The sequence below is a fragment of the Callorhinus ursinus genome, unplaced genomic scaffold (assembly GCF_003265705.2).
Source record: "Callorhinus ursinus isolate GAN/ISIS: 27379988/994484 unplaced genomic scaffold, GSC_fseal_2.0 scaffold13, whole genome shotgun sequence".
In the NCBI taxonomy this organism is placed as follows: Eukaryota; Metazoa; Chordata; class Mammalia; order Carnivora; family Otariidae; genus Callorhinus; species Callorhinus ursinus.
The window spans coordinates 26,642,303-26,665,166 of NW_027397075.1; the positions used below are offsets into that span (position 1 = coordinate 26,642,303).

The 22,864-nt window shown below is 34.3% G+C and overlaps 1 protein-coding gene across 4 annotated transcripts in view; it reads left to right on the plus strand.

The window, feature by feature from the left end:
- The window catches only part of DCAF6 (DDB1 and CUL4 associated factor 6), a 100,691-nt gene that overhangs the window by 7,945 nt on the left and 69,882 nt on the right, over positions 1 to 22,864 (plus strand). For all 4 annotated transcript variants that reach the window (XM_073899964.1, XM_025877482.2, XM_073899966.1 and 1 more), the window contains exons 2-7: positions 1,122 to 1,307; positions 10,757 to 10,870; positions 11,506 to 11,641; positions 14,414 to 14,628; positions 20,896 to 20,989; positions 22,258 to 22,377. In XM_073899964.1, the coding sequence (XP_073756065.1) occupies positions 10,760 to 10,870; positions 11,506 to 11,641; positions 14,414 to 14,628; positions 20,896 to 20,989; positions 22,258 to 22,377 (676 nt within the window). In that variant the 5' untranslated portion in view covers positions 1,122 to 1,307; positions 10,757 to 10,759. The remainder of the gene's footprint in view (positions 1 to 1,121; positions 1,308 to 10,756; positions 10,871 to 11,505; positions 11,642 to 14,413; positions 14,629 to 20,895; positions 20,990 to 22,257; positions 22,378 to 22,864) is intronic.

Here is a 22,864-nt window from a genome sequence, read left to right on the forward strand (position 1 = left end):
TCAATTTTTAAGCACTGTTAGGGAAATTTGTTCTTTATCTTCACTCTATGTTGCAAATATTTACATATTTATTTTAAACTTTATTTCTGTCACAGGAATTCTAGTCTTTATTTTTAAAGATTTTGTTTATTAGAGAGAGCACGAGCAAGAGCACACAAGCAGAGAGTAGTGGCAGAGGGAGAGGGAGAAGCAGACTTCCCCTGATCAGGGAGCCCAACGCAGGGCTCGATCCCAGGACCTTGAGATCATGACCTGAGTGGAAGTCAGACGCTTAAATGACTGAGCCACCCAGGTGCCCCACAGTCTTGAAACATAATTAAGGAAGGAGATGTTGGGACTTCTGCTGTAGTCTTACCATTTAATGATTCATTTAAATTCAGTTTATTTTTATTTTTTTATCTTGGAAGGGAATAACTAAAAATCATCTAGTAAACAGTTTCAAAAGTCAGTCAAAAGGGGCGCCTGGGTGGCTCAGCTGGTTAAGCATCTGCCTTCGGCTCAGGTCATGATCTCAGGGTCCTGGGATCGAGCCCCACATCGGGCTCCCTGCTCAATGGAGAGCCTGCTTCTCCCTCTCCTTCTGCCACTACCCCTGCTTGTGCTCTCTTGCTTGCACTCTCTCTCAAATAAATAAATCAAATCTTAAAAAAAGAAAAGGTAGGTCAGGCTAGTCATTTCTTTCTCCATGCCCCATACCTACTCTCCAGTCCTAAAAGTAACTTGTTTAAAGTTGATTGCCTGAGAAATATAGGAAAATATTTTTAAGATAATGAAAATCTTCTTTGTCTCTGTTTCTCTCTCCCCCTATATACAATAGTCCTTTCTTATTTCCTGAGATCTTATGAATGAGTCAGATACACCAAATAGGTAGAAATATGTATATTTAATTTTCACAGCACTGTTCCTATTAATGGTACTTACTCTTCACATCTCATAGAGAAAAGAAGAAAATATGTGAGATTCTGATTTTTTAAAAATTATATTAGTTTGGAATCAAATGATAATTTTTTAGATAATAAGAATGTTAATGAGAATTTATTCCTGGCTATAATTATATTAAATATGAATGTTTCTTTCTAGGAAATAATAAATTACCAAGAACAACTTTGTCTGTGTTTTAGGTTTTGACAACAATTCGTTCAGGGCACCGAGCAAATATATTTAGTGCAAAGTTCTTACCGTGCACAAATGATAAGCAGATTGTGTCCTGCTCTGGGGATGGAGTAATATTTTATACTAATGTTGAGCAAGATGCAGAAACCAACAGACAATGCCAATTTACGTGCCATTATGGAACTACCTATGAGGTACAGTATTACTATGATTTTATATATATATATATGTAAGTGTATTTTTTATATAAGTATGTATGTGTAGATTTGTGTATGTACATTCTCATGCATATGTAGGCAGAGAAATTATCGACAGACTAGATTTCAGTAAAGTGAGAAACTATCTTGATAGGCTTGTGAATAAAATTAAGAAATAAAATATAATAGTAATAGGATTTATAATTGCAAACAGATGTCAGCCTTTAAAAACACTTCTGTTACTGTGCTATAAGCCTCTATACTAGGCTTTAACCTCTTAAACACTTTTATCACCATCTTATAGAAAGTCATTGATGGCATGCTTATCAAATGGAAAGCAGAAGGAACGCTAGTGCACTAGGCAAAAGAATCAGATTCCTAAAGGACATTAATAAGCTCAAGCCCTGAGTTGAAGTAAATGAGATGAAATGAATTTAAGACTCAATTATACTACTTAACTTGGTTCAGAAAAATTGCTTACTCCTCAGAATGCTCTTTTAAAATCTTTTCATGTCATTTCTTTGCATCAAATCATTCATCGGTTCCCCATTATTTGTGTTAACCTGGTGTATCTTTGTCTATGATTTGAATTTCATTTCTCTGGTAACCTCATGTTTTGGTGTGTACTTAAAAAGTACATAGCTGCATTTTATTTTCTCATCCATTTTTACAATTTTGGCTTTGAACTGGAGATTTTGGTCAATTTATATTTATTGTGAGTAATGATTTATTTGGATCTATTCATTTATCTTACTGTTTTCTGTTTGTGTGTTTTTTTTTTTTTAATATCCTCTATACATCTCCCCTCGTCTTTTTGCCTTCCTTTAAAATTGCTTGAAGATTTTGCTTTTTGTCTGTTTTGTTTCTGCTACTTGCATGGAAGATAGACATTCATGTTTTAGAAGAATGATTGACAAAGCCTAAAATCAATAAATACCTTTACCCTTCTCCTGAATAAAACACCTTAGAACATTCTAATCCCTTCATCCCTTGTCCAATTTTCTATGCTTATATTGTTCTGAATTTAGTTATATCTTTTCTCCCATAAATTAAATATTATCATTGTCCCATTAGTTAGTATTTGTTTAGATTTACCTACATATTTACCAATACCTTTGGCTCTTCCACCACAGATTCTCCATATAGGGTCATTGTGTACCTAAAGGACATTCTTTCCAGTTCCTTTAGTGAGAGTTTGTTAATAGAAACAATTTTCATTTCCTTTTATCCTTTTATTTTCTTCATTCCTTCCTTCCCTTTTCATCTCTTTCCAGAAAATGAAGAATTTTATACCAATTCGTCAAAGGTAGTTTTGCTGGATATTTGCTGGATATCTAGTTTGATAGTTATTTTATTTCAGATGATATCCCACTGTGTTCTCACTTTATTGTTGAAGTTGAGAACTCAGTCATTAGTCTGTGGTTTCTTTTTAGTTAATCTGTCTCTCTTCCTTGGCTGCTTTAAAATTGTATTTTTCTTTGCTGTTTTTTTCCTTCATTAATATCACCAAATTGTAGTTAGGTTTGGATTTCCTTTTTATTTGTCATATTTGGAATTTATTGATGTTTTTGGTCTGAGAAATTGGCATCTTGAAAAAATGTGGGAAGTTTGCAATCAGTAGGTCTTTGGTTATTCTTTACCTTCTCCATTTTTTTCTCCTGGAATTCTGATTAGATGTATGTTGACTTTATTCCATCTATCATTAAACTTTGTTTTTTTTAATTGAGGTACAAAGCATGTAGGAAAAGTACATAAATCCTAAGTATATAGCTTAATAAATTATCACAAAGTAAATCTATTCATGTAACAACTATCTAGGTCAAGAAATATAAAAACATTAAGTATCCCAGAAGCCCCCTCATTCTGACTTCTAGTAATTTGTGAAATTCATCCATGCTGGGTGCAACTATAATTTGTTCATTTTCATTGCTGTATAGCATTCCATCGTGTGAATGTACCATGACTGATTGATTTCTTCTGCTGTTGATGAAAATTTTAAATTTGATTTCCCATTTGGAGAACATTCCTTTACATGACTCTAAGTACATAAATGTATGCACTTCTTTGGGTATATACTAGAAGTAAACTTGCTTGGTCATATGACACATATTTGTTTATTTTAGAGATATTACCAAATAATTTTCCAAAATAATTGTAACAACTTTTATTCCTGCCAATAGTATATAAGAGTTCCTATTGTTGCTCATCTTTGCCAACAAAGAAGATGGTATTACTAATCTTTAATTTTGGCAACCTGTATAGTGTCATCTTATGGTTTCAAATGCCTTTCCCTGTTGATGCTGCTGATGTTGTACATCTCTTCATATGTTTATTGGTTATTTGGATATATTCTTCTGTCAGGTGCCTATTCAGATGTCTTTCCTAATCTTTCCATTGGATTTGTCATCTTATTTCATATTTGATTTATAGGAATTTCTTAATGTCTTCTGCATATGAACCTGTCTTTCCTTACTCTGTGGTTATATTTTCACTCTCCTAGTGGTGTCTTTGGATGAACAAATGTTTGTCTAATATATTGGTCTTTTCCTTTATTATTAGTGTTTTCTGCATCCTGGTCAAAATATTTTTTCTTATCTCAAGATTATGGAGATATTCTTCTGTTTTCTCTTTTAAAAAGTTTATTGTTTTGTCTTTGCATTTAGGTCTTATAATTCACCTGTATTTGATTTTTGTGATAGTATGAAGTCAGAGTAAACTTTTTTTCTCCATATGGATTTTTTAAAATTTTATTTTATTATGTTATGTTAGTCACCATACATTACATTGTTAGTTTTTGATGTAGTGTTCCATGATTCATTCATTGTTTGCATATAACACCCAGTGCTCCATTCAATACGTGCCCTCCTTAATACCCATCACCGGGCTAACCCATCCTCCTACCCCCTTCCCCTCTAAAACCCTCAGTTTGTTTCTCAGAGTCCATAGTCTCTCATGGTTCGTCTCCCCCTCTGACTCCCCCGCCTTCATTTTTCCCTTCCTACTATCTTCTTTTTTTTTTTTTTTTTAAACACATAATGTATTATTTGTTTCAGAGGTACAGGTCTGTGATTCATCAGTCTTACGCAATTCACAGCACTCACCGTAGCACCTACCCTCCCCAGTGTCCATCACCCAGCCACCCCATCCCCCCCCCCCCCCCCCCGGTGACTCCAGCAACCCTCAATTTGTTTCCTGAGATTAAGAATTCCTCATATCAGTTAGATCATATGATACTTGTCTTTCTCTGATTGACTTATTTCGCTTAGCATAATACCCTCTAGTTCCATCCACGTTGTTGCAAATGGCAAGAGTTCATTTTTTTTTGATGATTGCATAATATTCCATTGTGTGTGTGTGTGTGTGTGTGTATGTGTGTGTGTATATATATATATATATATATATATGACATCTTCTTTATCCATTCATCTGTTGATGGACATCTGGGCTCTTTCCATAGTTTGGCTATTGTGGACATTGCTGCTATAAACATTGGGGTTTGTGTACCCCTTCGGGTCCCTACATTTGTATCTTTGGGGTAAATACCCAGTAGTGCAATTGCTGGGTCATAGGGTAGCTCTATTTTCAACTTTTTGAGGTAACTCCATACTGTTTTCCAGAGTGGCTGTACCAGCTTGCATTCCCACCAACAGGGTAGGAGGGTTCCCCTTTCTCCGCATCCTCGCCAACATCTGTCGTTTCCTGACTTGTTAATTTTGGCCATTCTGACTGGTGTGAGATGGTATCTCATTGAGGTTTTGATTTGGATTTCCCTGATGCTGAGCGATGTTGAGTACTTTTTCATGTGTCTGTTGGCCATTTGGATGTCGTCTTTGGAAAAATGTTTGTTCTTGTCTTCTGCCCATTTCTTGATTGGATCATTTGTTCTTTGGGTGTTGAATTTGAGAAGTTCTTTATAGATTTTAGATACTAGCTCTTTATCTGATATGTCATTTGCAAATATCTTCTCCCATTCTGTCGGTTGTCTTTTGGTTTTGTGGACTGTTTCTTTTGCTGTGCAAAAGCTTTTTATCTTGATGAAGTTCCAATAGTTCATTTTTGCCCTTGCTTCCCTTGCCTTTGGTGATGTTTCTAGGAAGAAGTTGCTGCAGCTGAGGTTGAAGAGGTTGCCGCCTGTGTTCTCCTTTAGGATTTTGGTGGACTCCTGTCTCACATTTAGGTCTTTCAACCATTTGGAGTCTATTTTTGTTTGTGGTGTAAGGAAATGGTCCAGTTTCATTCTTCTGAATGTGGCTGTCCAATTTTCCCAACACCATTTGTTGAAGAGACTGTCTTTTTAACATTGGACATTCTTTCCTGCTTTGTCGAAGATTAGTTGACCATAGAATTGAGGGTCCATTTCTGAGCTCTCTATTCTGTTCCATTGATCTATGTGTCTGTTTTTGTGCCAGTACCATACTGTCTTGATGATGACAGCTTTGTAATAGAGCTGGAAGTCCAGAATTGTTATGCCACCAGCTTTGTTTTTCTTTTTCAACATTCCTCTGGCTATTCGGGGTCTTTTCTGGTTCCATACAAATTTTAGGATTATTTGTTCCATTTCTTTGAAAAAAGTTGATGGTATTTTGATAGGGATTGCATTAAATATGTAGATTGCTCTAGGTAGCATGGACATTTTCACAATATTTGTTCTTCCAGTCCACGAGCATGGAATGTTTTTCCATTTCTTTGTGTCTTCCTCAATTTCTTTCATGAGTATTCTATAGTTTTCTGAGTCCAGATTCTTTACCTCTTTGGTTAGATTTATTCCTAGGTATCTTATGGTTTTGGGTGTAATTGTAAATGGGATCGACTCCTTAATTTCCTTTCTTCTGTCTTGTTGTTGGTATATAGAAATGCAGCTGATTTCTGTGCATTGATTTTATATCCTGTCTGTATGGATTTTTGTATTAACATAATTTATTTCTTGGAAAATTAAATCAGAATCCCAAATAGCATACAGACAAAGAGGCATTCTCTATAAGGACATTTTAACAGTATATACCCATTTTCCAAAGGTGTTTTTTTGCTGACTACATATACATTGTAGTTGGAATATTTTTTCAAAAGTGAAACTCTATCCATTGAACAGTTCTGCTATTTCCTCTTCCCCTCTCCCTTTGGAACCTCCATTTTTGTTTCTGAGTTTGATTATTTTAGATACCTCATATAAGTACAAACATGCAGTATTTGTATTTTTGTGACTGGTTTATTTTATTTAGCATAATGTCCTCAAGGTTCATCCATGTCAATCTATGGCAGGATTTGCTTCTTTTCTAAGGCTTAATTCTCTCCCATTGTATATATATATACACCATACAATCCATTTGATGTCAATGGACATTTGGGCTGCTTCCACCTCTTGGTTATTGTGAATAATGCTGCAGTGAACATTGGGGTGCAAATATCTCTTCGGGATCCTGTTTTACATTTTTTGGCTGTATATACCGAAAAGTAGGTTTGCTGCATCATATAATTCTATTTTTAATTTTTTAAAAAGATTTATTTATTTTAGAGAGGGAGAGAGCACGAGCACAAGGGGGAGAGGCAGAAGGGAAGGGAAAGAATTTCAAGCAGACTCCCTGCCAAGCTTCGAGTCTGACACAGGACTCGATCCCATGACACTGAGATCACGTCCCAAGCCAAAATCAAAAGTTGGACGTTCCACAGACTGAGCCACCCAGATGCCCCCTATTTTTTATTTTTTAAGGATCCTCCTTTACTGTTTTCCATAGTGGCTGTCCCATTTTACATTACCAACAACAGTGCATAAGTGTTCCAGTTTTTCCACATTCTTGTCAACACATTATTTTTTTTTTCAAGAGTGACCATCTTAATGGGTATGAGGAGATACCTCATTGTGGTTTTGATTCACATTCCTTAATAATTAGGGATGTTGAGTATCTCTTTTTGTGCTTGTTGGTCATTTGTATATCTTTTTTGGAGAAATGTCTGTTGAAGTCCTTTGCCCATTTTAAATTGGTTTGCTTTTTTGTTCTTGTTGAGTTGAAGGGGTTCTTTATATATTTCGGGTATTAATGCCTTATCGGAGTTCGCATGTTCTCCCATTCCATATATTTGTTGAAGATAGCTATTGTAAATGAGATTGTTTTCTTAATTTTCTTTTAAGATTTTTCATTGTTAGTGTATAGAAAAAACTGTTTTTTGTGTGTTGATTTTTGTAACCTGTAGCTTTGCTGTATTCATAAATTCTAACAGTATTTTGTATTGGGATCTTTAGCGTTTTCTACATGTAAGATCATATCATCTGCAAACAAATAATTTTACCTTTTCCTTTCTAATTTCAATGCTTTTTTTTTTTCCCTTGCCTGATTGCTCTAGCTAGAACTTCAATACTATGTTGAATAGACAGGATGAGAGGGGGCATTCGTGCCTTGTTCCTGATCTTAGTGAATTATTTAGTGGATTATTTCAGTGTTTCACCATTGAATATGATGTTAACTGTGAGATTCTATATATGGTCTTTATTAGATTGAGGTAATTTCCTTCACAATAAAAACTCTCAACAAACTAGGACTGGATAAATTCAGGGCAAACTAATACAATTATTGTATTTTCCAATCAGTGAGGATGATCTATTTTTGTATTTACTAAGGTTTTTAATTTCTCTCACTAATATTTTATAATTTTTAATGTGGCATTACTGTACAAATTTCCTTAATTTTTTTAAGTATTTGATATTTTAGTACTATTGTAAATTTATTTTTTTTAGTTTTTAAATGTTACTGTTTTTTAGTTTTTAAATGTTACTCTATAAAAATATAATTTTATAATGTATAAAAAATACAATTGACTTTATAATATTTTAAAACTAGCAATCTTTTTATTCACTTATCAATTCTCATAATTTAACTCTAGATTCTTGTGGATTTTCTATCTACACAGTCATATCCTTTTTGCATTATGACATTTTTCTTTATTTTCAACCCATATACCTTTTGCTTCTTTTTCTTGACTTATTGCACTGGTTAGTACCTCAAATGTAATCTTTAAATGAAATGTTGATAGCAGATTGCCTTTCTTAGTTCCTGATCTCACAGGGAAAGGTTTTCCCATTTTCCCATTAGGTCTCATATTTGCAAAAGTATTTTTCATGGATGCTTTTTTATTAGATTAAGGAAATTCCCTTCTGTATGGATGTTGAATTTAGAAAGTTCTTTATTGATGTTTAATTAACATATCATAAACTGCATACATTTAAAGTATACAGTTTGGTAAGTTTTGACAATTTATTGTCCCTTGAAATAATCTCCATAGTCAAGATAATGGATATATCCATTATATCCAAGAATTTCCTTATACACTTTTTTTCTTCCTCTCTCTTGTCCCTACTTACCCACATCCTTGGGAAATGACTGATCTTTCAATTACTGTAGATTCATTTATATTTTTTGTGGAATTATATATGAATGAGATTATATAATCAAACTACATGTATTCTTCCTTTGGTCTGATTTTTTTTCACTTAGCATAATACTCATGTTTGAGATTCATTCATGTTGTTTAGAGTATCAGTAGCTAACTTTTTATTTCTGAGTTGTATTCCTTTATAGAAATACATCACAGTTTCTTTATATTTCATCTTTGGTTAAGTATTTGGGTTGTTTCTAGTTTTGGGCTGTTACAAATAAAGCTATTTTGAATATTTGTATAAATGTCTTTGTATGGACATGTACTTTCATTTTTCTTTGGTAAACACCTAGGAATGGAATGACTGAGTTATATTAGGAGTATAAGTGTAACTTTTTAAGAAACGGTGGAAATGTTTTCCAGAGTGCTTGTATCATTTTACATTTCTGTAAGCAGTGCCTGACAGTTCCAGTTGTTCTGTATCCTTTTGACACTTGCTATGGTCAATCTTTTTTATTTTAGATATCCTAATAGATATATAATGGAATCTCTTGTGTTATTAACTTTTATTTCCCCATTATCTAATGATGTTGAGCATACTTTTTATATGCTTGTTTATCATCTTTATGTATTTGGTGAATTGTCTGTTTTGAGGGATTATTTCTCATTATTGAGTTTTGAGGGATTTTTAAAATATGTTTTAGATATTTTTCAGGTATGATTTATAATTTTTTCCTCCTAGTCAGTGGCTTGTCTTCTCATTTTCTAAACATTGTCCTTCCAAAAGAAGTTCTTAATTTTCAGGAAGCCCATTTTATCTAAGTTCTTTGTTTTTATGGACCAATATTATATCTAAAAATCTTTGTTTAACCAAAAAGTCACAAAGATTTTTTCTTAGAAGTTTTATAGTTTTATGTTTTACACTTCAGATCAATGATCCATGTTGTGTTAATTTTTTTTACCCTTTATTATTTTTATTTTATTTTATTATGTTAATCACCATACATCATTAGTTTTTCATGTTGTGTTAATTTTTTTTAAAGATTTTTTATTCATTTATTTGACACAGAGAGCGAGAGAGAGAGACAGAGAGACAGAGAGCAAGCACAAACGGGGAATGGCAGGCAGAGGGAGAAGCAGGCTCCCTGCTGAGCAAGGAGCCCAACATGGGGCTCTATCCCAGGATCCTGAGATCATGACCTGAGCCTAAGGCAGCCGCTTAACCAACTGAGCCACCCAGGCGCCCCTGTTGTGTTAATTTTTAAAGAAAGTATGAAGTACTGCTTGAAAGTTCATTATTTTGCATATGGATATCCAGTTTTCTGACACCGTTCTTTCTCCACTGAATTTTCTTTGCACCATCATAAATCATTTGGCCATATGTATTTTCATCTATTTTTGGTCAGTACCTATTCTTTTCCAGTGATTTATCATTAAGCCTCTATCACACTAATTTAATTACTATAGCTTTATAGTAACTGTTGAAGCCAGTAGTATAAGTCCTTTGTTCTTCTTTTGCAACATACTTAAGGTATTTTAGGTCTTTTGTATTTCCACATAAATTTGATAATCAAATTGTCATTTCTGCCAAAAATCTTGCTGGAATTTATTTGAAATCTAAGTATCAATTTGGGGAGAATTGACAATATTAAATCTCCCAATCCATGAACACAGTTTATCTCCTGTTATTTAGGACTTTAATTTTATTCAGTAATGTTTTGTAATTTTCAGTGTTATATGTCTTATATATCCTTAAGCATTTTATATTTTTCATGTTATTGTAAATGTTATTATTCTTAAATTTTCAATTTCTAATGGTTTTGTTGCTAGTACATAGACATACAATTGATTTTTATATACTGACCTTATATCCTGCAACTTTTCTAAATTCACTTATTCTAATAAATATTTTAAAAATTAATTACATAGGATTTTCTTCTTAGATGATCAAATCGTCTATGAATATAAAAACAATTTTACTTCTTTATTCTTTATTTTATAAAATAATCGTAATGTCTTTCAAAGCCATCTGTTTACAAGTTTAATAGCATTACCTGTGCTTTCGTTTTCATCTACAGATTATGACTGTACCCAATGACCCATATACTTTTCTCTCTTGTGGTGAAGATGGAACCGTTCGGTGGTTTGATACACGCATCAAAACTAGCTGCACAAAAGAAGATTGCAAAGATGTAAGGATTAAATTTTTATATAAATGACAAAAAATTAAAAATATAATTAAAATTGGACAGTAAGTTATCTCTGGGTTATAAAATTATGGGTGAATTTGATTGTATTAAATTTTGCTGATCTAACGTAATTACTCAGTGTTTTAGTCTTATATTTGGGAGTGATTTTTTTTTTCTCTTCAAAATGCAATTTGCATTACTCAAATATTGTTTTTTCAACTGCTAATTAAATTTATATTTCCATATGTATTTTTTATTTTGGTTGGTTTATAAGGAAAATGTACAATATTGTATTAGAAGTCAGTGTTGAAGTTGTGTAGCAAACTGTAAAGAAAAAAAGAATTTCCCTTAGAGGAATAAACTGCCGAGGGGGACTATTAACTGAGTTTATTTATTTTGGCCTCACAGAAGCTGAATTTGTTGGAAACACAGATAGAAATCTGAAAAATAAATTAAAAAAAAACCATGTTGTTTTTCCTTCTCATTATCATACTGAGTTAGGATTTCTGCAAAAGGTTATTTTCTTCTAATTAGAAGGAAAATGTTTTAAATGTTAAAATATTTCAATGTTTTAAACCTTTAGAGTAACCTCTCTATGGCAGTGCTGTGTGTAACTGGTGTTGTTTTATCTTTTACAGGATATTTTAATTAACTGCCGACGTGCTGCCACATCTGTAGCTATTTGTCCACCAATACCATATTATCTTGCTGTTGGTTGTTCAGATAGCTCAGTACGAATATATGATCGGCGAATGCTGGGCACAAGAGCCACAGGTAAAAAGCTGTATATTAGAGAAAATATAAGATTCTGTCAGTTCAAAGAATAAATCTTTATGACATATTTGCAGTTCAAAAATTTCATTAGTTTCATAAAATTCAGTAAATATTTAAAATAAATTCAGTAAGTATTTAAACAGTATGGATTATTATAAGAAAGAGCATTTTACTAGGGCACCTGGGTGGCTCAATCAGTTAAGCATCTGACTTTTTTTTTTTTTAAGATTTTATTTTATTATGTCAGAGAGAGAGAGAGAGCACAAACAGGGGGAGCAGCAGACAGAGGGAGAAGCAGGCTCCCCACCAAGCAAGGAGCCCGATGCAGGACCTGATCCAAAGCCTAACGCTTAACCAACTGAGCCACCCAGGTGTCCCAAGCATCTGACTCTTGATCTCAGCTCAGGTCTTAATCTCAGGGTCATGAGTTCAAGCCCTGAGTTGGACTCCATGCTGGGCATGTAGCATACATACATAAAAATAGCATTTTACCAAGTTTTTATGGCCCTATCAAGGTGATACTTTTGCAGTTTATCACTTTAAAAAGTTGTGACAGTTGATGTATTAGTTTCCTAGAGCTGTCATAACAAATTACCACAAATTGGGTGGCTTAAGATAACAGAAATTGATTCTCACATTTCTGGGGGTTAGATGTCTAAAATCAGGGTATTACAGGTTTTCTGTTGGCAGCTCTCAGGAAGACTCTTGCATGCTTCTCTCCTAGCTTCTGGTGGTTGCTGGCAGTTTTGGCTTTTAATTAATTAATTGATTAATTGTTATTTTTTAAAAAGATTTATTTATTAGAGCACAGAGGGAGAGTGAGAGGGAGAAGTAGACTCCCTGCTGAGCAGAGAGCTCAACGTAAGGCTCGATCCCAGGACCTTGCGATCAGGGCCCGAGCCAAAGGCAGATAGATGCACAACCAACTTAGCCACTCAGGCACCCCCAGTTTTGGCTTTTAAATGTTTCCTTTCACTGTCTGCTTCCACATGTACATGCCATCCTCCCCTGTGTATATCTGAGTCCACATTTTTCTCTTCTTATTAGGACACCAGTCATATTGGATCTAGGGCCCACCCTAATGCAGTATGACATCTTTGCAGTACATCTGCAAAGACCCTATTTCCTAATATTCCATAATCATTCTGAGTTCCTGATGGACACGAACTTGGCGGGGTGGGGGGACACTATCAGCTCACAACACTTGGCTTTCCTAATTTCTCTTTGTGGTAGAGAGGAAAGTTAGGGAAGAACAGTGACTTGGGTACATGTTCATGTACAGCGTTTGTTTATGCCCAGTTAAGTACTATTACTGATGTTGCAGCACTGAAGTTGAATCTCTCTTGAACTCCTCATTTGCTCCCCATCCATTATGGGGTGAAACCACCTCCGAAATATTCAATTTAAAGCCAGCTTATTAGCATTTTCTCAGTAATGGAAGGCCAGGATTATATACCCATACACCCACCAAATATACATACATTTATACATTTTCACATGTTTTATATTGCTAAAAATAAAAGTGGACTTGGCCAGAAACTAACAATGTCAATCTCAGTGTCTATTTATGTCCAGTAAAAATGGACATAGATTATTGAAATGGGAAGACTAGGTTGGGGGTGCCTGGGTGGCTCAATCATTTGATCATCCAGCTTTTGATTTCAGTTCACATCATGATCTCAGGGTCATGAGATCGAGCCCTGAGTTGGGCTTCATGCTGGGCATGGAGATTCTCTCTCTCCTTCTCCCTCTGCCCTCCCCTCACTCATGTGCATACTCTCTTAAAAAGAAAAAAAAGATTAAAATAAAAAGGAAGACTAGGTGTTTTATTGTTTTGTTTTTTGGAACTATGATTGAGAAATCTTACTGATTTGGATATGTGCTTTTAGGGGAAACAGTAGTAGTATAAGATGAAATTATAAGCTAAATTATTCTTTTTCAACAGATGGGACACAATTGACATTTTGGACAGGACAAGCTCTCCTTGTGCAATATTATACAGTTTTGTGGGACTCTTAGAATTTAGCATTCCAGACCTCCAGGGGCAGAAAATGGCAATTGGACCCCTCCCTAATATATTATATTGATGACTGCCAAAATTAATTAAAGTTGGAATACTGTCCCCACTCTTATTTTATAAGAGGAGAATTTCACGACAATCAAAAATCTTTCGAAAACATAAGGGTGCCTGGCTGGCTCAGTCAGAAGAGTATGCACCTCTTGATCTCAGTGTCATGAATTCGAGCCCCACGTTGAATATAGAGATTACTAAGAAAAAATAAATAAACTAAAAAAAATTTTTTTTAACCTAAAGCAAAACGTAAATCATTTTAAAGGAAAAATGCACTATTTTATCTAGTATGCCAATAATAAATATAAACTCACCTATTTATATTATAAAAATTATATTATCTTCATTGGGCAGAAATTTTTGGAAGATGATTTAGTGTAACTATAATCACAAATCATTTTGATTGATTAAATAACTCCTATTTCAAATAAAACATTTATGTAATCTGTAAAACATTTATATAATCTACGTAATTCCAGCCACTCAGGAAATTTTTTTTGGAGCTATGTAGCCATTATATTGTATTCTTTATTATTTTGTTATAAAATCAGACTGTTGAGAAAACAGCCTCTTCTAGAAATAGAATATGATAGTTTGGATTTTATATTGCTACATTAAATGACGTATCTCATAATTCGGATTAAGAGTTTTTAAAATGGTTTTCTTAAAAAATTTATACGACTTCCTGTTTTCTTATTTAGGGAATTATGCAGGTCGAGGAACTACTGGAATGGTTGCCCGTTTCATCCCTTCTCATCTTAATAATAAGTCCTGCAGGGTGACATCCCTGTGTTACAGTGAGGACGGCCAAGAGATTCTTGTTAGTTACTCTTCAGATTACATATATCTTTTTGACCCGAAAGATGATACAGCACGAGAACTTAAAACTCCTTCTGCAGAAGAAAGAAGAGAAGAGGTAAGTTGACTCAAAACCATATTCTTCATTCAGTTCAGAAAACATTAATTCAGTGACTCCCCGGGCCTGAAGGGGGCTTCAAAAAATAGAATTGATTTTCAAGGTATTTATAGTCCAGGTTTTGTAAAAGGACATGGAATATACATGAAAGAACAGGGGCTAATAATTTAGGATAAGGCTCTAGAAAAAAGTGTTGTGAAATATTTTTAAAGAGAAAATATTTAATAGCAAAATGTTTCTTTAACTTTATGGATGCACAGCAGCAAGCAAGAAATATCAATAGTTTTACCAGTTGTAGAAAAAACAATTAAAATAATAAAAAGTGGGATGTGTAAACTCCCAAGAGACTAAATGTTTATGTTTATACACCAGTAGGAGTATTATCTGTTGCCATTTACTATTCAAATGTGGACAGCAATCCCCTTCTCTCCTGATCATGCTTCTCTGTCACAGTTAAGAACTAGTAACCTACATCCCGAGGTGCATTTTACAAAATGCATATAAGTAAGTGAGAATAAGGTAAGTTAAAGTACACACACACACACACACACATACACACACAAATACACACATATACACACACACACACATCATGGGGAGAGGAGGGAATTGCTGTCCACATATGAATAGTAAATGGTAATAGGTAAAATCCTGTTGGTGAACATAAACATTTAGCCTTATTGAAGTATATATATCGCATTTTATATCTATTATATATAGATCTATATACATATATTATATATTGAAAATTAGGTGACTCTAAAATTGTGAACCATTGGGATGCCTTGTAGGCTCAGTCAGTAGAGCATATGATTCTTGATCTTGGGGTTGTGGGTTCAAGTCCCACATAGTATAGGTATAGAGATTACTTAAAAATAAAATATTTAAATCTTTTTTTTTTTGAAAATTTTATTTATTTATTTGACAGAGAGATAGAAGAGCACAAGCAGAGGGAATGGCAGAGACAGAGGGAGAAGCAGGCTTTGCACTGAGCAGGGAACCTGATGCGGGACTCGATCCCAGGAACCTGGGATCATGACTGAGCCGAAGGCAGATGCTTAACCATCTGAGCCACCCAGGCGCCCTAAAAATAAAATATTTAAAAAAATAAAGTAGGGGCGCCTGGGTGGCTTGGTTGGGTGACTGCCTTCGGCTCAGGTCATGATCCTGGAGTCCCGGGATCGAGTCCCACATTGGGCTCCTTGCTCGGCGGGGAGTCTGCTTCTCCCTCTGACCCTCCTCCCTCTCGTGCTCTCTATCTCTCATTCTCTCTCTCTCAAATAAAAAAATAAAAAATCTAAAAAAAAATAAAAAAAATAAAAAAATAAAGTAGCAAACCATCTTCTTATTTATAAAGGCAAAAACCAGAAATAATATATCCTTGAAGTATGCAGCAATAGAAAAATATTTGTTTTAACCCATTTAGCTTCTTTCTCCAATATATTTTTCACTTTGGCTTTTTTTTTTTAATGTCTTATGTTTAATCACTCTACTGTTTGGCTTGTAAATGTTTTTGAAATTAACTGTTGCTTTATTAATTATTAGTGACTTTTTGGTATTGGACCAACTCCTATTAGTGAACATATTTTAAAGTTAATAAAGAACAACAATTTTCTAATTCCTGTCATATCCAAAACTATATCCAGTTCTTATGATTGCATGTTTAGATGGCTATAAAATTAGGGGAAAATCAGGATAACTTTATAAATATTTTTTTGGAATTTTAAATGTGCCAGTGTATTTAAGTGAATTAGGATGTTGACAAAGAAAAGGGTATGCTGGCTAATGAAAGCTATTTTGAGTTTATTGGTGTTACTGAAAACATGAGATCTGCTCTTTCATTTTGTTGCTGTTGTGTAATTCCTCTTGAGATATGTGCTCCAGTGAAGTTACAGTCCAGCTCTGTGACTCTTACATAATGAAAGTCGGAAATGCAGAAACATTTTAAGTGGGCCAACCAACTTTTATACCATAGAATACTTAGCCAAAATGTGTTTGCATCAGAGTGAATGAGGCTGAGTCATGAACACTTGGTTATATCCTAAATATGGTTTTCTTAGTATTCTTTGTTGAATTAACTAAATTAAGAAAAATAATTCTGAAAATGGATTAAAATTATAAAAATAAATCATGCTTAGTATAATAAACCAAGCAATTCACAGGTGTATATAGAAGAAGAAATTAGTAGTCTGTCCCCTTCTTAAGCTTACCACCTTTTCTTCAGTGTTTTATGCTAAATCCTTGACAGTAGTGTTCAGACACACTCAACTCACCAAATATTTATTGGGCACCTACTTACACTAGATCCTGTAGAAACTTAAGAAACGCGAGGATGACTGTGACAGAGACATGGCCTCTCACTCAGGAATTTATGGTTTAGTGGAAATAGAGATATAAATAAATGAATATGTAAAACTTAATAGAATTATATATAAGAGTTATGTTCTATATAAGAGCAAAGGAAGGAATAATGTATTTTGATTAGAAATGTAAGAAATGATTGAACAGGATTTTAAGATATAAATCAAAGTTTCACATAATGATTTTTTTATGTTTTAATGGTATTTGTATATTTTCCAAATTCTTAATAAATATTTTTATATTTTCTTAATTTTTAATCCTCTAAGAATTTCTTTCATTTTTCCCTTATTTAGTATTTTTTCTTATTCAATTTTTTTACTTCTCATTTTTCTTCATTTTTGTATTCCTTTTTTTTTTTTTGTCTTTGCTATCTTCCTTTTCCTCTAATATCTATTTGACATTTTCCTCACCTGCCCCACTCCATTATTGGACTACTTTGTTGAATCCAGTCTCTCATTTTCTCCTGTCCCCATGGTTTGTCCCAAAAATACATATCCCAGATCTGTAGTACTACTTCCCATTCTGACTACCACTACTACCCTGATCCAAGGCCTCACTCTCTGTCCTAGATTATTGTGGTAGCTTTTAACCAGTCCCCCTACTTTCACCCCCCGACCCCACAGTCCTTTAGCTACATAGCAGCCCAGTGATCCTTTAAAACCAAGTCAAATTATGCTACTCTTCTGATCAACACTCCCAAGTGGCTCTCCATCTCCTCAAAGCAAAACTAAGGTCCCAACAGTGGATTCAAGAGCTTATATCATGTGGTTCTGGTGACTTCTACTGTTTTCTCAGTACTTCTGTACTCTGCTCTGGCCACGTCTACTGACTTATTCAGGCAGCCTGAACATGCTTCTCCCTTATGGCTTTTGCATTTACTGCATATGAAATGGTCTTCCCACATATCTGGATTTCATCTTCTCTTCCCTATTTTAGATCTTCGCCCTTGTCATGTTCTCAGCGAGGCCCTACTTCACCACCCTGTTTAAAATCACAGCCCTTGGGGCACCTGGGTGGCTCAGTCGTTAAGCATCTGCCTTCAGCTCAGGTCATGATCCCAGGGTCCTGGGATCGAGCCCCACATCGGGCTCCCTGCTCAGCGGGAAGCCTGCTTCTCCCTCTCCCACTCCCTTTGCTTGTGTTCCTGCTCTCACTATGTCTCTCTCTGTCAAATAAATAAATAAAATCTTTAAAAAAAATAAATAAAATCACAGCCCTTAACTCCCTGGTACTGCCCATCTTCTTTGTCTTCTTAGTTTTTTTTCCCATAACACTTAACACTTTCTTTGTATATTTTACTTTTTTATCATGTATTGTTCATCTACTCCACTAGTTTATAAACTCTGGGACATTGGGGTTTTTGCATGATTTATCCATTGATCTTTTCCCAGTACCTAGAGTAGTGCCTGATACATAGAAGGTGCTCAGAAAAGTCTTTGTTGAATGATTGAATTACTGCTTGTAGCATTTTCAGTATTCTTGGCTAGGTTATTTTGCCTGTCTCAAAAACTCAAACTTGGGCCTGTTTTTAATTTGAAGATCTTGTTCCAGAAATAGTTGCTGAGGTTATAAAACTAGTTCTTTGCTTGTATAATATAAAATTCCTCTCTCATAACTATGGAGCAGGACTCTTTTCTATTCTAAATATATTTCACATACAGAGGGAGGCCCTCTGTTTCTGGAAATGATTGTTTGTCTAAGATTGTGGACAGCTGCCACACTAGGCTTTCTCTAATCTTCTGATCATTCCGTGTCACACTTGTGGCTTCCTGTGCAGATTTTGCTCTTCTTTGTTGCTTCTAGCCATATTTACATACTTAGGGAATTTGTAAGGGTTTTTTTTTCTGTGTTCTTTGCTGAGGGTGTAGAGATTTTTTTTTCCATCTTGTTGCTCAGTATGGTTTCCAGGAGAAAACAAAATTTGCAGCTAAGCTGTCACCAAGTTTCTGTCAAAATCTGCTTAATTGTCAGAAAAAAAAATCAATGAATGTTATGTTAAAAATAAAAATAAAGGGAGTGATCCACACAATGGGAAAAAATGTTTGTATATCATATATTTGATTTATGATTTAGAATCTAGTAACCAAAATATATCGAAACCACAGTGAGGTGCCACTTCGCACTTACTAGGTTGGCTAAAATAAAAAAAGTCAATAACAGTGTTGATGAAGATGTGGAGAAATTGGAGCTTTCACACATTGCTGGTAGGAATGTAAAATGGTGCAGCTGCTTTGGAAAACAGTTTGGCAGTCCCTCCAAAGTTAAACATAGAGTTATCATATGATCCAGCAATTTCATTTCTAGATATATACTGAAGAGAACTGAAAACATATGTCCCCATAAAAGCTTGCACATATGTTCATAGCAGCATTATTCACAACAGCCAAAAAGTGGAAACAACTCAGTGCTCATAGACTGATGAATGAATAAACAAAATATGGTATATCCAAATAATGGAGTATTATTGAGCCATAAAAAGAAATGAAATACTGATACATGGTGCAACATGGATGAACTTTGACAATATTATGCCATGTGAAATAAGCCAGGTAGAGAGGGCCACATATTATCCCATTTATGTGAGATGTCCAGAATGGGCATATCCCTAGAGATAGAAAGTAGATTAGTGGTCACCAGGAGCTGAGTGGCAGGAGAAGTGGGGAGCAGCTGCTCACAGTGATAGGATTTCTCTTTGAGGTGATGAAAATGTTCTGGAATTAGTGGTGGTACAAGTGGTTGCACAGTTTTGTGCATATGTACCACTGACTTACATACTTCAAAAGGGTGAATATTATGGTATGTGTGTTATCTTAATAAAAAATGTTAAAAATATAAAACTTAGAATGATCAAGCATGTCAAGTGCCGTAGGCATCAAATGAAATAAGTTGTGAAAGGTGCCATTTGAATTGGCAATTGATTATCATTTTATCACTGATCAGTGAACTTAGCCATTGATCACTCATTGGTGACATTGGTGAGAATGAATTCGGTGGAAAGATGGGAAGGTAAGGTGACTACAGTAAACTGAGGGAGGAATGGTAGATAAAGGTGGATTAAATATAGATTTCTTTTCAAGAAGCTTGACAATAAAGCTTCAGAAAATGTGGGAAAAGAGTATAGCTGGATAGAAGTATAAAATTGAGGTGTTTTGTTTGTTCAAAATGGTAAGAACCTTCAGCATATTGTAAGGAAGAAATGAGAGAGGAAATGAATGTATGTATGGGAAAGAGTAATTGTCAAAGCAAGGTGCTTGAGTAACTGAAGGAATAAAATAAAAAGCACAGTGGAGAGATTAAGCTTAAACAAAATAAATGATATATCTTCTGAGAAAGGTTGGAAGGAATTAAGAAGTTGTAGATTATTGGTAAGTTTGTAGAATGCAGCTGAAGAAATTACTTTCATTTCTGCAGGACTGACTTTATTTTCTCTGAAGTAGGAGGAAGAGTTATTAGCCAAGAATGAGGGAAACGAGGTAGAGTAGAGACCCTGAGGTGAGTAGTGAAGGGTTGCAGTAGATAGGGGGACCCAGAGAGTAAACTGTCAATAATAATAAAATAGTGATAATTCCTGTTGTCAGGTATGTAGGTACTTTACTTTAGACTACCTGTATCATCGTAATAGAAAACTCAAGCTCATTGTGGTTAAATAACTTTCTTGTTGTCAGCTGTAAAGTGATTAGAAGTCACATATACATGATTTCAAAGTTACATTCAAACTCTTTAGGGTGAAGATGTTAAGGGTAGGCTGTACCATCAATAGATACCATCATTATAAGAGCTGTCTTTCATATTTTGACCTAGGATCTTTTGCATACTCAATAAAGAAAGCAAGGGCATGGAAAGAATCTGTTAGACTTAAATTGTGCTTTAAGACTTGAGCAAATGAGTTTTCTCTTCATCTTTTAGTTACGACAGCCTCCAGTGAAGCGTTTGAGACTTCGTGGTGATTGGTCAGATACTGGACCCCGAGCGAGGCCTGAGAGTGAACGAGAACGAGATGGTAACTCTACTTTGGTCAGCCTTTTCTAATATGAAATTTAAAAAATTAATCTTTTAACTTGTTTCTGTTTTTGTTTTTTTGTTTTTTTGGCTATTATCAGTGATGCTGAAACAAATATCCTTGTACATATTCTTATCATGCTTGGGCAAGTGTATCTGAGGATAAATTCCTAAAAGTGGAATGAACGACTGGTTCACTGGATAGTGCATTTTAAATTTGTTAGCTATCAAATTACCCTCCAAAATGAATGCACTACTTTACATTCCTACTGGAAGCATGAGAATGCCCATTGCCATATAAAACACTGGACATCATCAAACTTCTTAAATTTTGCCTATTAGATATAAAGAGAAATAAAAACTCTTCAATTTCCAACCCAAGAGTTTTATAATGGGTAAAAAATTTTTTTTCTTTTATCAAGTGCCTTTGACAAGCATAAGAAACTACCTTGGGAGCTTTAAGATGGTACACTTTTAAAATGGAATTGATCTGTGTGTATTTTAATAGTTGGTCTGTAGCCAAAATCTTACTTTAATGACTTGTGAATTCTTTTAAGATCAAAAGCATATTCCCCAATATATTATCCTTGGTATCATCTTATAATATATATTTAAATATAAAGCAACATTATATAAAGGCAATAAAGTGTAAAATTCCATTTTCACAGAACATCCAAGAACAAATGATTTGCATTTTAAATTATATGATTATAGAATAGAATTGTCAGTTTTGATGTCATATTTAATTTGATGATTCCCTTAAGAGAAAACTCGTATTTGAAGGAGGAAAGGAGTAGAGGGAAGAGACAAATATAATACCTTTTGGGTTTTGTTAATTTCAAATATATGGAATATGCTTACAGTGTGGTGAAAATAAATTGAGTTTAAGGAAATTTAAGTGAGAGGGCAAACCTTTCTTTTAATCAGTTCAGTTTACAATTCATGAGCCCTTCCTAGCTGTGCACTGGTGGAAATAAAGATGTGGGTTGGGAGGTGTGGAGGTACCTAAGAATAGACAAAGATACAGGAGATGTAAATCCTATTCTTAAGGAACTCAAAATACAAATGGAGAGTCACTTACATAGACATTTACTATGAAATGTGATGATAGCTCTAATAGATTTATATACATTCATAGAATTTATTTAGGCAGTTTGATTCTTTTTTTTTTTAAATGCTCTCATTTTAAAGGCCTCAGAATCTGGGTTTTTACGTTAATGAAAGATCCTGACTTACTACTATTCACTGATAAGACCTGTATTGTGATAGGTGAGCAAAGTCCCAATGTGTCACTGATGCAGAGAATGTCTGACATGTTATCAAGGTGGTTTGAAGAAGCAAGTGAAGTTGCACAAAGCAATGGAGGACGAGGAAGATCTCGGCCAAGAGGTAATTTTTCTTATTAATTAAAGTCAACCAAAAGCTCGCAAAGTCTGTTTTATTGACATTTGTTTTATTTATGTCATTCCATTTATACCATTTTATATCTATAATAGTCATAGGTTCTTAACTATATTGTGTGAAGCAGTAGAGGACCAAGGGTATTGGGTATAATTTGTCCCTTCATGTTCCAGTAGACCTAGTCCTTATTCTTTGCTTTTCTCAAGAAAATAAGAAAGTCTGATATTTCCCTTATATATCCCAATATATTTTTGTATGCATTCTGAGAATGGAAATATATAAAACTCTGTAGATAAGAAGTTTTATATAATGGAATAGTTTCTCCTTTATGTTACTTAGGCATTGGTTATTAATTGCTGTTTCTAGTGTTAGCTGACTTGTTTTCATATCTTGGTTCACTACTTTCTAGCTTTGGAGTCTTGGGCAAGTTACTTATCTGTCAAAAATGAGGAGTATAAAAGTTAACTCCTAATTG